We start from the raw sequence: 17,587 nt of genomic DNA on the forward strand, positions 1-17,587 counted from the left end.
TCTGCAATATCTAGAGTATCTTCCATACTAGTAAGGGGAGAAAAAAGCAAGTGATACTGCTCTTACTAATATTCGGTTTACATAAAACAGAATCCACTTACAATAATCCCATAGAATACAGAATATAAGCACTGATGCGATTTTCAGATTGTTATGCATAAAACCCACATCTACTAGATATGCTAAAATAGGGACTGTACCTCCTTTGGATTATCTAGTTTAACTTAATCTCTGAAGCTAAGAGGCACGTAGTTTATAGTCTATCTCTGAAGATAATAAAAATTGTTTACCGCTGTAAGGTTTTTAGTTGTTGTTTACTACTCAGAGTCTAGGGCTTAATGCTTATGACAACAATATAAAGTGTTTTGTACTCCACTACTATAAAAACTGCAGCAAGAACCTAATTACGACTATATTGCACTGTTTGTATACTCACCTGTAAATCTGTCCCAGTGAATGTGTTTCCTTAGACATTGGGAAGTCTAATGCATAATTATATTTCCATGCATAACTAGCTCCTAAGCTGTATTCAATATTCATTGTGTTTTTAGGATATTGAATACAATCACTGTAATTATAGATAAGCCTTGGCTGATTTTAAAGATGTTTTAATAGTTTGCTGTTTGGTGGTTCACTCTATTGGGCAGTTGAAATCATCAATCATCAATTTGATGTCTGACAAATAATATTAAAGTGAAGAGCTGTAGCATCTTCATTTACGTAATGATCATAATTTCTCAGAGTTAAGTTTGTAAAGTTTTTTCCTTTTGAATTTGCCTGGGTTTTTTTATTCCCCCCACCAAAGTATGCTGTATGTTAAATTATATTTTACTGTAATAAAAAGTACTGGGGCATATTCTGATTTCAATTATAGCAATGCAAACAATGGTTTTAAAATATAAGATCAAACTTTGGTCCACAGATCTGAGAGAGGAAATATGTAAGTGAATTGCAGATTTCACCTGAATGGAAGAGGTGAATGAAACATGAGTAATTACTTCATGAGCAATTATTTTCTTTCAATCAATAATTAAAAAATATTACTTATTTGGAATTCCTGTAGCCCCCCTCCCATATTCTATGCTTTACACTGACTACCACCAACAACTCTATGCCAAACACCACTGCAAAGACTATCATCCTTGCTTGTAAATCTCAGACTTCAGTCTCCTCTTCGGGCCTCTCCACTTATCTGTCTTTTCTCTTTGGCATTATATGAAAGCTTCAAGTGATTGATTTTCTGTACAGCTGTCCCCTTTGGTATGCAACCTCTTCTCTCCTTATCTGCTCTTTGAGCAAATAGATTGGAATTTGTGGAACTGAGTCTAGTGCCTAATGAAAGAATTTTCACTCACTGGACTAGGAACAATTTGGGACAGAAAGGACTTGAAAAACTTGGGTTGTCATAACAATTCTGTAACTTTCCTTTAAGTTCTACAACACTGAGCCTAATTTCCCATTGCCCTACACTAATGCACACAAGTGATTGCAAAGTGGATCTACAGTGGTAATAAATCCCAATGCTTGTATTTTACACTCATTTGGCCCTTGTGTAAATATTTACACAAGGTTCAGGAAAATTGAGACTCTTACCCATGGTATTTTAAAAGAATTCAGAATGCACATGTCACGATAATCACTTAGGGTATGTCTACACTACCCCGCTAGTTCGAACTAGCGGGGTAATGTAGGCATACCGCACTTGCAAATGAAGCCCGGGATTTGAATTTCCCGGGCTTCAGTTGCATAAGCGGGGAGCCGCCATTTTTAAAACCCCGCTGGTTCGAACCCCGTGCAGCGCGGCTACACGGGGCTCGAACTAGGTAGTTCGGACTAGGATTCCTATTCCGAACTACCGGTACACCTCATGTACCGGTACACCTTCCTCTAACCACCCCGCACCATCAAGCCCCGCGGCCCCTGACCCTTCCCAGCTCTGCTTCTGGCCCCCCCTTCCTCCCAGCCCCCCCTTCCTTCCGGCCAGCCCCATGCCCCCCCCAGCTCTGCTTCTTGTCCCCTCCCACTTCCTCCCAGCTAGCCCTGCGGCCCCTGGACCTCCTCCCTGCCAGCTCTGCTTCCTGCCTCCCCCCCCCCCCATCCGGTCCCTCCTCCCCCATGATCAAGTGTGTCTGTTTTTTTGGCGGGGTCTCCCTGGTAACCCTACATTTCACATCACCAGTCCTCAGTGTGCCTATAGAAGGCAAAAGGGAAACTCCCCTTCCTTTTAGGCACTCTATAATGACCTATTTATGTATAAAAACATCAAGCAAATAGTCTGATAGCTCTTTATAGACTAACAAAACATGTGGATGGTATCATGAGCTTTCGTGGGCACAGCCCACTTCTTCATAACTCAGGTCATCTGAAGAAGTGGGCTGTGCCCAGGAAAGCTCATGATACCATCTACATGTTTTGTTAGTCTATAAAGTGCTACCAGACCATTTGCTTACTGTTTTTTTTTTCTGTAACAGATTAACTTGTCTATCCCCTGAAGCTCCTATTTATGTATGTAACCTTTGTAACTCTTATTAGTGGCAGAGTGAAGACATTACACAGGCTCTTGAAAGACTGGATAATAAAAATGTAACAATTCAAGATTTTAATCTTTCGGACAAAGCTGATTTTTATACTATATGTCTGTACAGCTCCTAGTACAATGGGACTCTGATTGGAGCATCTAGGCATTGCAGTATTGCAAGTAGACCATTTGTTTAAAAGAGAGCACTTTAGTTCATTAATGCATTTCTGAAATCCTTTGCGTATTTCCAGGATTTCAAGTCATTATCCTCATCATTATGATCCTGGGTATATAAACAGAGAGACTTCAGTCTCAGTCCTAAAAACACTTATTCACATGTTCAGCTGTGAGGATGTGAATTGTTCCTAAACATGTGTGTAAGTGTTTGCAGGATCAACCTTTCTGTGGCTTTCTCTTTATCTGATGTTATCCGTAGTATCTGAGAAAAAGCATTTGTTGTCTTCATGTAAGAGGACTGTTAGCCCCTTACTAAAACTCAGTGGGAGTTTTTGGTTGGCTAGCTTCCAGTACCAAAAGGGGAAGGGTCCATGAAAAATCAGGCTCCTGAGACTGACAGACCCCAGAGATGACGGAAAGCAGCCAACACTCCAGCTCAGCCTGATTGACAGGTTGGACGGGCCACTGAGGAAATTAGGAGGCCAGGTCCCATCTTCCATGTGAGCTGGGATTTTCTGAGTCTCTCTGAGAAAAGGAGAGAGCTACGAAGAGCAGCAAGGAGAGCAAGCTGTGTGGAGAGACAGACCTGCCGTGTCAGAGCCAGAGGCCCATACAGCCCACAGAGCGCAGACCCTGTGCTAAGAAGCAGACCTGCAGTGACCAGAGAGCCAAAGGGTCAGAGAAATAACATAAGGAGCTGGAGGCTGGCAAAGCAGCATAGTCTGCAGCTGGGTATGGTGAGCAGCTGGGACCAGCAAAGTGGGGGGAGAGGCTCTGGGCAGGGAGATGCCACCAGCCTAGAGGCCCAGCAGGCCAGACTTGGAGAGGGATTGTAACTCCAACTGGGAAAGGGGTCCTGCCACCTAGAGCCTGAAGTTGTGTGGTCACTGCCAGAACAAGTATGTCCATCCTGCAGCCCTTCCTTCAGGAGGGCCTGAGAGAGAGCTCTGGGACCTATAAGGAACAGACTGTGAACTGTCCTTACACTCTGCAGACTGCTGTTTGTGATGTCCCCGTGCTACCGAGCGGGGCTGTGTGTTCTCATTTAACCTTTCTCATTTTTCCTTATTCTTTTATTTTAAATCAGTTGCTGTTTAATAAATTGTATTTGCTTTGATCTGTATGAAATGATCACTGGGTCAAGAAAGCATCCAGTGTCCAGAGAACACCCCGGAGTGGGCACACCCTAGCCCCTGCCTCAAGTGACTATAAGGTCGGGGATTAAGCACCAGAAAACCTGGGCCCAGCCTTGTTGGGATTTCGAGGACTCTGCTTTCGGAAAAACTTGCCAGCTGTCTATACTGGCCGCTTGAATTTCCGCAAGAACACTGACGATCTCATATAAGATTGTCAGTGTTCTTGCGGAAATACTATGCTGCTCCCGTTCAGGCAAAAGCCCTCTTGCGCAAATGCTTTTGCGCAAGAGGGCCAGTGTAGACAACGTGGTATGGTTTTGCACAAAAAAGCCCCGATCGTGAAAATGGCGATCGGGGCTTTCTTGCACAAAACCGCGTCTAGATTGGCATGGACGCTTTTCCGCAAAAAGTGCTTTTGCGGAAAAGCGTCCGTGCCAATCTAGACTTTCTTTTCCGCAAATGCTTTTAACAGAAAAACTTTTCCGTTAAAAGCATTTGCGGAAAATCATGCCAGTCTAGATGTAGCCGGGTAGTATAGAAACCAGGAAAGTTCCCAACAATAGCAGGACCATTCCCCTGCTTACATTTAGGAAATAAATTAACCTAAATATTACTGCAGCAACACTACTGATCAGAGTTAAGTCAACAACAATATAAAACTTGAGAGAGGCCTGTCTACGAGGGATGTAAGTATTCAGCAATTTAGTCTGTGAGACTAGAGCGCACAAGCTTGCTATGCTGGAGCATTGTATATGGACCCTGATACCATGCACTGAAAAGAATCAGGCCTGTAGGTAAGATTTGCAAGAAGGAATTCAGAATTATTTGTAATAAGGTAGAATCATTTGAGTAGACTAAAGCAGAACTTACCAGTGGTATCGTTGCTGGAAAACATCCTTCATGCTGCTGAAAGGTTTTAGGAACACATTGCACATGAAAATGAGAAACAGTGGCTGCTAATACAAAGGATCAAGAAATATCATGTCAAAGAACACATAATGTAACACAACAGGTGCAAAAGAGGTTATTGATACCTTAGAATAGGTTTAAGAAAAGAGAAATAGACTTCAAAGAAAATATTCTGACATAAATTGTGCATGCCTAATAAACCACTGAGACAGAAAAACTACTTTTTCATAGTCATAAAACATTAAGGTAGAAAAATGTAAAAATGATCATTTAATAATTATGGCTACATTTCAGAAAAAGTACTTAAGTATCAGCCTAATTTTGAACACATGACTATGCCTAATGACTTCAGTGAAGCAAGTGACATGCTTAAATTTAGCTATGTGCTAAGTCAGTGTCTAATTTACCTGCAGTGAAGAATCTAGTAAATATTATACCGAAATAGAATAGTCTCCTCCAGACAAACAATTGGGATATGCTACAGGTGCTGACCCATCAATGTATGGTTATCTCTGTCATAGTGTGTGTCCTATACAGGTTTATCAAACCCACAATTCGTATGATTGCCTCAGGCTATGTCTACACTGTGTTTATTTTTCAGAAAGATACACAAATTGAAAACCACAATTTGCGTACTTTTTTCCGCTTGTTTTTTCAGAATAGGCTTTTCTGATGTTTGGCCTGTCTACATGGGGCCAAATGTGGGGAAAACCTCCTCTTTCAGAAGATCCCTTATTCTTCATAAAATTGGTCTGAAAAAGTGGGCACATTCCCTGAATGTGGCAATTTTTCTGGGATACTTTCAGTATCCCGGAAAAACTCTGCAGTCTAGACATTGAACCTAGGATCTTACACTGAGGCAAAGTTTCCTAGTAGTGACATTATATGACACATTGTAAGAAGGTCTGACATGTATCTTCTGTGAGTAGCTGCTTCAACAGCTTCCGTGTTCTCTCTCCACTCACCATTTCCCAGCATTAACATTAGCAGCAATTCTATGACTCATAAATACACAGACATCAGGCTACCGATTCCAGTTTTACAGACATTTTGCACAGATTGCTTTTGTGCTACTTCAGCCAGAGGCTGAGCAATCCATTCCTTGATGATTAAGTAGCCTTCTGATGAGCCACTTACAGATATTGCAAACTGTACATTGGAATACCAGAAAGCAAAGAAATCATACCAGGCTGATTTTGTAAACTGAACTTTGAAAATCATAAATTGCCCCCCAGTAATGGTCAAACTTGAAGAGCATTCATGAAGGCTTTTTAGCATAACAGGAGATATTTTGGAAGTTCTGCTATCCAAATTATTGTCAAATAATGGAGAACATCTGACATTGGTGAATATGAAACTTGTTAGATTTACGAACAGTCAATATTCTTGTCCTGGTGGAGTCACTGAGGCTAATGAACTATATGAAGATTAAACATATATGAATCAATGCTGTCAATGACTCTTGGTCAAATTTTTAAAGATATTTAGCAGAGTTGGTAAAAACAATTCTTTGTAGGCTTTTCATTTGTAAAATGCAGTTTCATCAAAATTGAAGATTTTAGTGTATGCTCAAAGATTCATAGATCCTAAGGCTAGAAGGGATCAATGTGATAATCTAGTCTGACATTTATAACAAACTGTAGAGCTTCCCCAAAATAATTCCTAGAGCATATAGTTTAGAAAAATAACCACTCTTGATTTAGAGATTGCTGGTGATGAAGACTCCACTGGAGTCCTTTTAAAATTATTCAATGATTAATTAATCTCTCTATTAACATATAAATTATTTAAGTCTGAATGTGTATAACTTCACATTCTGGCCATTGTATCATGTTCTAAGAGCTCATTATTACCTATTTGTTCCCCCAGTAGGTACTTACAGACTGTGATCAAGTCACACCTTAGCCTTCTCTTTGTTAAATAAATAGATTAATCCTCCTTAAATATATCACTATTAGGCATGTTTTCTAATCCTGTAATCCAATTTCATGGCTCTTCTCTGGACACTTTCCGATTTATGAACATCCTTCTTGAACTGGGGCACCAGAGCTGGCACTATTCCTACAGATGTATTTGCATCAGTGCCAAATACAAAGGGAAAATAACTTCTTTACTTCTACTTGTGATTTCCCTGTTTATGTATCCCAGGATCACTATGGGATTATGGCATTATGTCCCACTGGGAGCTCATGTTCTGCTGATTATTTATTTATTTATATTTATTTAAAATATTTTTACCCTGCCCCTCTATATTTGAGGTGGCTTATAAAATTTTAAAAACACATAAATAAATATATAGAAAGTAAAATATAGGATCCCAAAGGGGGGGAAACATTAAGCCTACTAAAACACCTCAAGAGGAGGGACACACACAAACACACACACACACCCTAAATACCAATAAGAGCACGGGTAAAAAGGATGGCTTTGGTCTGGCGCCAAAATAGTGCCAACGTTGGTGCCAGGTGAATGTTCCGGGAGAGAGAATTTCATAGCCTATGGGCAAAGGCTGAGAAGGCCTTGCTCCACAGAGATGTCAACCTTATCTCCATAAGTGGAGGAACACAGAGCAGAGCCTCCCCAGCCGACATCAATTTCTGGGCAGGTTCATGTAGGAGGACACGGTCCTTCAAATACCCAATTCCCAATCTATTTAGAACTTTATAAGTCATAACCAAGACGTTGAATTGTGCCTGCAGACATACTGGAAGCCAGTGCAGCTGCCGGAGCACCGGCATACTGTGCTCCATGTAGTGAGTATTAATTAAAATTCAAGCAGCCACATTCTGGACCAGTTGAAGCTTCCAAAGACTCTTCAAAGGCAGCCCCATGTAGAGCACATTACAATAAACCAATTGGGATGTCACAAGAGCATGAATTACTGTAGCCAAGTCATTCTTATTCAGGAAGGGTCACAGCCGGCAGATCAGCCGAAGCTGCCCAAAAGCACTCCTAGCCACCAAGAAAATCTCATTTTGAAATGTTAAAAAGGGGTCCAGGAGGACTACCCCTGTTCTTAAAAAGGAGTGAGTGTGACCCTGTCCAGAACAGGTAATACACCACATTCCCAGACAGATGGTTTCCTGATCCACAGGACCTCAATCTTATTTGGATTCAGCTTCAGCCTATTTGACCTCATCCAATTCATCACTGCCTCCAGACACTGGTTCAGATTGTTCACCTCCATACCTGGATCCAATGTCACAGAGAAATAGAGTTAGGTCTGCATATTGATGGCACCGTCTTTTAAATCTCCTTATGACCTTTCTCAATGGTTTCATGTAGATGTTAAATAGCATAGGGGACAAGCTGGAACCTTGCGGGATCCCATAGCACAATCGCCATGGGGTCAAGCAGCAGCCCCCAAGCTCCTCCTTCTGAAAGCATCCTGACAGGTAGGACCAGAACCACTGCAAGACACTGCCTCCTATACCCAGCTCCACCAGGTGCTCCAGAAAGATATCATGATTGAGGGTATCAAAAGCTGCCAAGAGGTCCAAGAGACGCAACAGGGATGCACTCCCCCTGTCTATTTCCCAGCATAAGTCATCTACCAGGGCAACCAAGTGGTTTCTGTTCCAAAATCAGGCCTGAAGCCAGACTGAAATGGCACTAGATAATCCATTTCTTCCAAGAAAGCTCGGAGTTGCAACACCACCGCACACTCAAGTACCTTACCTGTCATGACCAAATCTTTTTCTAAGTCACTGTTTCCCAAGATAGAGTCCCCCCATCCAGTATGTTCTGTAACATTCTTTGTTCCCAGAATTATACATTTACGTTTAACCTTATTAAAATGCATTTTTGCTTGCACCCCATTTATCAAGCACTCTGGATCACTCCAAATCAATGACCTGTCCTTACCATTATTTACCATTACCCCAATTTTTGTGTAATCTGTAAACTTCATAAGGGATGACTTAATGTTTGCTTCCAGGTCTTTCATAAATAGCATAGGGCCAAGAACTGCTCCCTGTGGAATCCATATGGAAACAAACCTGGCTCAATGATGATTTGCCATTGACAGTTATATTTTGAGACCTATCATTAAACCACTCTTTAATCCATTTAATGGGTGCCACATTCATTTTATGACATTCTAGTTTTTAATCAAAATGTTATGCAGAATCATACCTCTTGCAGAAGTCTACGTATATTTTGTCCACACTGATACTTTTATTGACCAAATTTGTAATCTTATAAAAATGTTACCAAGTTAGTTTAACAAAATCAATTTTTCCTAAACTCGTCAATTTTCATTAATTATATTACTGTCCTTTAGTTCATTATTAACCAAGTCCTCCTGCTCTATTATCTTGCCTGGGACTGATGTCAGGCTAACAGGCCTATAATTATCTGTGTCATTCTTTTTACAAAATGGCACAACATTAGCTTTTCTCCAGTTTATAGATCATCCTCAGTGCTCTAAGACTTACTGAAAATAAAGCTTCTGATGGGTAGCTGGGTTAGTCTGTAACTGGAAAAACATAAACAATGAATAGTCTAGCAGTGTGGGTATAATCCAATTCTTCAGATGACTGGAGTATTAGAAGTCCAGATCCAAGAATAAATAAGGGAAGGTGGAGGGAAAGGGGAAAGGGGGAGAGAGAAAAAATAATGAATTGGATTGCTCAAGTTACAAGAGATTGATGAGAACAATTTGAACCTCTATAAGTACCCATTGTTTGTTTGGTTAAGTCATTAGGATGTGGAAGGTAATGTGTGAGCCAACTGATATCTTTATTCATTCCTCTCTGATAAGAATCAAAATTGTAAATTAAGTTCCAACCTTCAAACAACATAGATTAATAATAAAGCATACTAGCTATAAATGTATTGAGTAGAACCTTTCTGAAAAATCCCCTGGCCTTTTTCATTTATAACCACCAGTATTCAGTGAGTAATGTACTTCATAGAACCATAGAACACTAGGACTGGAAGGGACCTTGAGAGGTCATCGAGTCCAGTCCCCTGCCCTCATGGCAGGACTCTTTAATGAGAATCACACAGAATGGGGCCAAAAAGAGGGCTTGAGTAGTGGGAAGGGGCTGTGGGTTGATGCACGGGGATGGGTGCAAGAAGGGGTGAGGACTCCAATAGGAGAGAAGGCTCTGGGATGGGGCTGGGAATTAGGTATTTGGGGTGCTAAAAGAGCCTCTAGACTGGGGCCAAAAGCTTTGGTGTGTGGAAGTGGCTTCAGGGGAGGGGGCTGGGGTTTGGGTTCAGGGTCTGGGCAAGGTTTAGGATACAGGAGCAGGCTCAGGGGTCTGGGAGGGAGTCGGGATGCGAGAGGAGCTCAGGGGTTGGGCTCTTGGGTCTGTGAGGGATCTAAGATGCAGGAGCAAGCTCAGGGTTGGGATGTGAGGTCTGGGAGGTAGTTAGGGTGCAGTAGGTGGCTCAGGGTTGGGGCAGAGGATTAGAGTGCAGGGCACTTACTGGGGCAGTTCCTATTGGGGGTGCAAGGGGCTCTGCGCTGCCCCACTCTCCCCTGCAGGCACCTCCCAAACAGATCCCATTTGCCATGAGAGTGTGGGGTGGAGACAAAAAGCAAGAAAAGCAGAGGGGAAGAGCTTTATGGCTTCTCAGTGCCATGGCTCCAGCCTGGGGCTGGGTGGGAAGCGGGGGGAAGATGAACTGAAGCACAAGGAGTTGCTCCTCACCCCACCAGGAAGGGTAGCCAGGAACACAGGGGCTTTAGTGGCTGTGGCCCAGGCCTCAGGCTAGGGGAGTCCCCCTTAGCCAGGGGCCATGGGTGGCAGCCCTATAGCCCCTTTTTTAATCCAGCCGTATCTGTATCTAGACATGGTGCTTCATGGATTATGTATTATATCTCTGCCTATGTCCACAGCTCACATGGTACTTTTATACATGTTTTGGTGCACACAGTTATGCTCGTCTCGTTATTATTACATCCGTTAACTTGTTTAATATACATTACATGAATGTGTCATTGGTACAGCTTGAACCTCTCTAGGCCATCACCCTCAGGACCTGACTGGTGCTGAAACACAGAATTTGCCAAACTACAGGAACACCATAATGTCTAGCAGCTTTACCAACACTTCCTTGGCTTACTGGGAAGCATTTAGAGACAAATTAGAGCTAAAGAACAGCACAGAACACTGAGAGCCAGGATTGGTGGCTGTAAACAAACTTTAAGGGATCACAGAAAACTTGGCCAGACCCATGATAAGTGGATATCCAGCTAACTAAAATTATGCTGGACCACAGATGTTCCCAGACCAAAGAGTGCCAGACTGGAGAGGTTCAACCTGTATTTTTATATGGAGTTACTTTGTGTTTGGCATTTATTGGAAGAGGAATTCTAGGTCATCGTTTTCATTTGGTGGTTGCTCATAAACTAAACAAATAAGGAAAAGATAAATGGGAGATGCGTGTGCTTCTTTCATGTACAATTTGTATTTAAATTGTGTGTCAGAGGTTCTTGATGTTAATTGGTTCCTGGAGAAGTGGACGTGATTTCTTTCAAATCATGAAGATTCTTTAATTACAACTGAAGCCTCAGTGAAAATGACTCAGTGAGCAAATCCAAACCTGCCCTGTAAAGAGAGTTTCAGAGAATATGAAACTCTTCAAAACTATTTCCCAATTGTATTGAAACTTCTGAGTTGGAGGAATCTCAAGGGACTCTGCTGTTGGAACATAGCTTTCATTTAAAAATAAAATTCTAGCCTTTTTCATTGTGAGGATGGCCTTGAACACAAAGCTCATTATCAGCCAATATAAATTGATCACTGGGCTTGACTGAAACAAGCATCAGGCCTACGCATCTGCAATAGGAAACTAGTTGGGAATGGAAACCAACTCACAGTTTGAATGGGTGTATCCCAAGGACTATCTTCCTTATCTTTGCAAAAATCCCTAGGTTAGCCCTGTGCATGCAAGACAAGAAATCCATCTATACTGTATCCTCTCTTTAACTGCAGTCAGTACCAGGTGCTTTTGAGGGAACGGCAAAAGCTCACAGAGTGGACAGACAATTAGAGGTTAGCCATTTTGCTCATATATATGAAGAATTCATCATTTGGAAAGCCACAATTTTCCTTTATCTTGATCATGTAGTAGCCATATGGTCATGAAGGAAAGAATCATGTTTGGGTATTGGGACAGAACGAGTTTTATAGGCCAGCTCAAAAATGTTCCAGTTGGTTAACAAGCCTCATTGTTACATTAACATTTTGATTTCATTTTATATTAACATTTTAGCCCTTTTTGAGACTAGAGTTCAGCAGCTGCTGCTCCTACAGCTGCTGTTCCCCGGATGTGCTTGATATTGGCAGAGCACTGATGCAAGTGAATCCCCTCCAGTGTCTATCACAAAAGCTGCACATCACCATTCTTGCCAGGCTCTCTTCCCAGCATTGCATAAGGAGGAAGAGTGGTAGGACCAAGCAGCTGTAGAACTGAATGTATTTTCTAAAGTTGCTGCAACCCACTTGTCTCCCCAACCAGGCCTTCCTGTCCAACTCCAGCCCACACTTTGAAGAACCTAGAACCCTCCTTTCCCCAGACGCCTCATTACTATCACCAAGGATAAGCTTATTTCTCCTTATCCACCCCGACAAGCCCAGGCATACCTGTTTCCACTGCAAAGCTCAGATTAGCCAAGGAAAAGCTGTTCCTTTTCCTGCCTCCCCATATCATGGAGGTGAGTCCTGGAAAGGGGAAGAAGTATGAAAATGATGATTTTTTAGGAACTGAATTGATATAGAATTGGCAGATACTGTGGTGAGAGGAAATGAACATGGAGCCGTCAAACTTTGGCAGGATGGGTAAAAGTTTTAAATTCAGGGAATGTGACGCATTGCCAACTCTGGTGGAAATTTTTTGATGGAGACCTTATTAAAACATTTGGCAGCACAACACGTTGAAACATGTTTCTCTAACTGCATATAATATTATTCCAGGCAGCTCTATTTTGAGATAAACATATGGGAACCTTTAGGACTTAGTATTTTTCCTAATGAAAGAGACAGAGAACACTGTATGATTTTTTCTTACATAAGAGTAAAGGATGAAAATTAATATGTGAAAGATTTGCTAAATAGGGGCAGTGTATATTATAGATTGCAAACTCTTCATTTCAATATATCTATATAGACTTTGTCCAGTATTCTGCTAGATAGACCTAAATTAGGGAATTGTCATGGAATGTGATAAGGAATAACGTTTTTGGTTATTAAATTTAATTTTACTTTCTGAAGACGTTAAATTAGAATCCTGCAACAACAATAATACTTTGCATTTCCATAGTGACTTTTATCCAGTGACCTTCAAGTTCTGTTCAAGGGCTGTGAGAATAATGGTAACTCTTTTTTTGGTAATATGCAGGTGAATTGAAAACAAATGTTGATACATCCATGTTCACAACCTGTTTGTGTCTGATTTTCATTTGCACTTGAGAACTTAAGATTTAATAGCAAATATACTTTTGAAAAGTGAATTTTAAGAGTTAAAAATGTGTGCTGTGCCACTTCTGGGGGAGCAACATGAGAGTATTTCCTTTGGTAAGCACCATTTCGCCACAAAGTCCCTGGCTTACATGGAGGCATACAACCAACACCATCCTTTAAGATAAGATAGAGATGTCTTGAGTGCCACAATGGGGCTGCACCCATTCCCCCTCTCTTCTGTCATGTGCCCTGTTTCCAACGACTGGCTTACTGGAAAAAGGAGGGGTTTATGAGTCCTTGCTTACAGGGATTTGCATAGGCTGTGCAAATAGCATGGTTTTGTGTCAAGAACATTCCTCTGTATGCACCCAAAAGCCAATAATGTCCCTCAAGGAGACCTGTGCAGGAAATAAATGGGAAACAGTAACATGAAACTGATTTTGTCCTTTTCTTTCTTTCCTTTTAGTTTGTTGCCCAGCCTAACTGTCAGCAGCTGCTTGCGTCCCGCTGGTATGATGAATTCCCAGGCTGGAGGAGGCGACACTGGGCAGTGAAGATGTTGACATGTGCTGTGATAGGGCTCCTTTTCCCTGTCTTCTCCGTGTGCTACTTGATCGCTCCCAAAAGTCCATTAGGGCTGTTCATCAGAAAGCCATTTATCAAATTTATCTGCCATACTGCATCCTACCTGACTTTCCTGTTTCTGCTGCTTCTTGCCTCTCAGCACATTGACAGATCAGACTTGAACATGCAGGGGCCACCGCCAACTGTCGTCGAGTGGATGATATTACCGTGGGTCCTGGGTAAATGTATTACTAAAGAAAATATAGTGGAAAATATGAAATACAGATATATTTTGCAAAGATAATTGAAGCAGGAATGCACATTTGAGTATTGAATCATAGAATTTTCCATAGTAGACCTATAGGCCATCTAATTTAGTATTTGGTAATTGCAGCAGATAATTCAGGGGAAGGTTAAAAAAAGCCAGCATGCTCTTGGCCAGTTATAATTGTACACCTTGGTAGAGCAAGAGGGGAAGGTGCATGGAATTTTCTTTCTGACTTTAGCTGATGATTAATGTATTCACTATAGCATGAGGATCAATAATCTTCATGATTTCTATCCCCTGTAGTGCAGATGCTATTCTGATTTATATCAATTACTAATTTGAAATTGACTATACTATTCAGTTTTTTAAAAGTGAAGACATAGCCAGAGAGTATTTCTATACTACGGAGAAGATCAACCCTCCAGAGGTCGATCTTCTAGTGTTCAATTTACTGGGTCTAGTGTAGATGCCCAAATCAAATGCTGAGGGCAGCCCCCACCAGCATGCTGTACTCCTCATTCTGTGAGGAGTAAGGGAAGCCGATAGGAGCATATGCTCCTGTTGGCCTCCCGCAGTGTAGATGCTGCGGCAGCTCAGTTTGAGGTAATCCGAATCCAGCTATGCAAAATGCATAGTTGGATGGCGTACCTTAAGCCAACCTACCTGGTCTAGTGTAGACCAGGCCAGAGTGTATTGTTACTAGTTTTAGATATTACAGAAGGTCGCAGCCATATCTCACCAATTATAACCAAAACTGGTCAAAATTGTTCAATATGCTTTTTCATTAAAAACATACCTTTTTTCAAACATGTTTTTTCTGTAAAAAATTATTTACTACAGCTAGTTAACAAATTTCTGATAAAACATTTTGCCACCAGAAAATGGGCTTTTGTTAAAGTCACAAGTTTCCGTGTTAGGGAGAAAGGGGACAGGAATGATTTCCGCTGAATTTTCTTGTCTGGAAAATCAAAAGTCAACCTTTATGCCTGGCTTCACCCAAAACAAAACATTTCATTTGGGTCACCTGATTATTAACCTCTGTTTGCCAGAGAGGCTGCAGTGCCTAATGGGAACTGTACTTCTAGTTCCCTCATCTCCCCAATCTTGCCTTTGATCCCTCCTCACTAGCCCAACTACATCTGCCAGGATGTAGCCTAGTTGCTCTTTTATTTTGATTCAGTTTAAACAGATTCCTAATCAAATCATGCTAGACTACAATAAGCCAGGTTTAAACCCCAATAGGAGTGTTCACGCAGAGGGTCGCACCTGTTCATTACATTGGCTTAAAATCACAACTTTAGTTAAACTGGAGCAACTGCTCAATGTCAAAGCTACACACAGATCCTTCCTCAAGATAGGCCCCTGACTTTCTTTCCATCCTCACAGTTTTCTATGAAGTACTGCTCTCTCCTTCTCCACAACCCTTCTTAGACACCTTAACTGCTTCACCTTCAAAGGAAAATGGTGATACATTTTATATTTTTGGCCCAAGTTGAGTGGTCTGATTATTGTTGATCATGACATTTAGGATAAGTCTACATGGGCCTGCAGTACATTCTGTGTGGCTGTGGACTGAAGCATGTGCTGCTGTGCTGCACTGTAACTCCACCAGGTGAAAAAAGTGGGTGCAAACAAGGTACCTTTTGGGATCATTACTGTGCAGCATGTTAGTGCACACTGAAATGCACTGAAAGAATTGAGCTTGTTTAGTTTGGAAAGGAGAAGATTGAGGGGGGACATGATAGCGATTTTCAGGTATCTAAAAGGGTGTCACAAGGAGGAGGGAGAAAAATTGTTCTCCTTGGCTTCTGAGGATAGGACAAGAAGCAATGGACTTAAACTGCAGCAAGGGAGATTTAGGTTGGACATTAGGAAAAACATCCTAACTGTCAGGGTGGTTAAACACTGGAATAAATTACTTAGGGAGGTTGTGGAATCTCCATCTCTGCAGATATTTAAGAGCAGGTTAGATAGGCATCTATCAGGGATCTTCTAGGCACTACTGGGTCCTGCTGAGAGGGCAGGAGACTGGACTCGATGACCTCTCAAGGTCCCTTTCAGTTCTAGTGTTCTATGATTCTATGAGTCCTCAGAATGCAGCCTGATATTGTCTAACCCACTCATGGAGGGGAATGAGAAAGGGACTGTTCCTTCTTTGAGTCCCAGCAATTCAAACTATCTCAATGGGGACAAGGAGGAGGTTGGATCATACTTCCCCTACATTTCTCAGCAGCAGGGATGCATGTCCAAAGGAACATGCTGTACAGACATCTGCATAGAGATATTTTCTGAGAGGGCTAGTGCTTTGTGAGGTATGTTGCATTCTGGAGTTTGCTCTGCAATAACAAAACTTCACTCAGTCCCCAGCACTGGGCTACAACTCAGTGCCAAAGCTGAGCTCCAAGATTTATTGTCCTTTGTTTCATGAATCTTGCTTTTAACCTGAAAAGAAGCCAAAATATAGATATTGCTTTTGCCGAGGAATGAATCAAACTGTGAGGCTGCTTAGAGTTACAAATCATATTGACAAGCCAAACTAATATCAGGAATTGGGATTCTTATTCTTTAAAAATGTCTAATTAGTTATTAGAGTTTTTATATTCATGTGAAACAAATGGGACCCAGTGAACATAAGAACAGCCATACTGGGTCAGATCAAAGGTCCATCTAGCCCAATATCCTATCTTCCAACAGTGACCAGTGCCAGATGCACTGAGAGAGTGAACAGAACAGGTAATCATCAAAGGATCCCTTGCCTGTCGCCCATTTTTAGCCTCAGACAAGCAGATGTTAGGGACATCATTCTGAACTATCCTGGCTATAGCCATTGATGGACCTATCCTTCATGAATATATCTAGTTCTCTTTTGAACCTGGTTAAAGTCCTGGTCTTTACAACATCCTCTGGCAAGGAGTTCCACAAGTTAGCTGTGCACTACATGAAGAAAATCTTGTTTGTTTTAACCCACTATCTATTAATTTCATGTGGTGACCCATAGTTCATATGTCATGGGAACAAGTAAATAACTTTTCCTTATTAATTTCTCCATACCTATCATGATTTTATAGACCTCTATCATATCCCTCCTTAGACTCCTCTTTTCTAAGCAGAAAAGTCCAAGTCTTTTTAATCTCTCTTCATATGGCATTCATTCCAAACCCCCAATCAGTTTTGTTGACTTTTTCTGAACCTTTTCCAATGCCAATTTATCTTTTTGGAGATGAGGCGACTACATCTGTATGCAGTATTCAAGATGTGGGCATACCATGGACTTATATAGAGGCAATAAGATTTTCTTTGTCTTATTCTATATCCCTTTTTGAATGATTCCTAACATTCTATTTGCTTTTTTGACTGCTGCTGCACATTGAGTTATCAAGTACTGGTTCTGTTGTGCTGTGCCCGGGCACATTCATTCCCTATAGATAGAAACACCTGTCTTGAGCAGAGAGACTTCCTCAGCTACAGTGCAACTGCTCAGCTCCTGCCTAGCAACTCCAGTCTGTGGTATTCCAATATCACAATGCTAGGAGGACACAATACCTCTTCTCCCACGGAGGATTGGGGGATAATCATCATCACTGTTGTCAATAGCTGGTTG

General features: G+C 41.5%; 1 protein-coding gene across 4 annotated transcripts in view; it reads left to right on the forward strand.

The window, feature by feature from the left end:
- Window positions 1-17,587, forward strand: part of TRPC4 (transient receptor potential cation channel subfamily C member 4) — a 235,662-nt gene that overhangs the window by 158,384 nt on the left and 59,691 nt on the right. For all 4 annotated transcript variants that reach the window (XM_075919125.1, XM_075919124.1, XM_006124925.4 and 1 more), the window contains one exon: window positions 13,621-13,957. In XM_075919125.1, coding sequence (XP_075775240.1) covers window positions 13,621-13,957 — 337 coding nt within the window. The remainder of the gene's footprint in view (window positions 1-13,620; window positions 13,958-17,587) is intronic.

Source organism: Pelodiscus sinensis, chromosome 1, assembly GCF_049634645.1.
Source record: "Pelodiscus sinensis isolate JC-2024 chromosome 1, ASM4963464v1, whole genome shotgun sequence".
Lineage (NCBI taxonomy): Eukaryota > Metazoa > Chordata > Testudines > Trionychidae > Pelodiscus > Pelodiscus sinensis.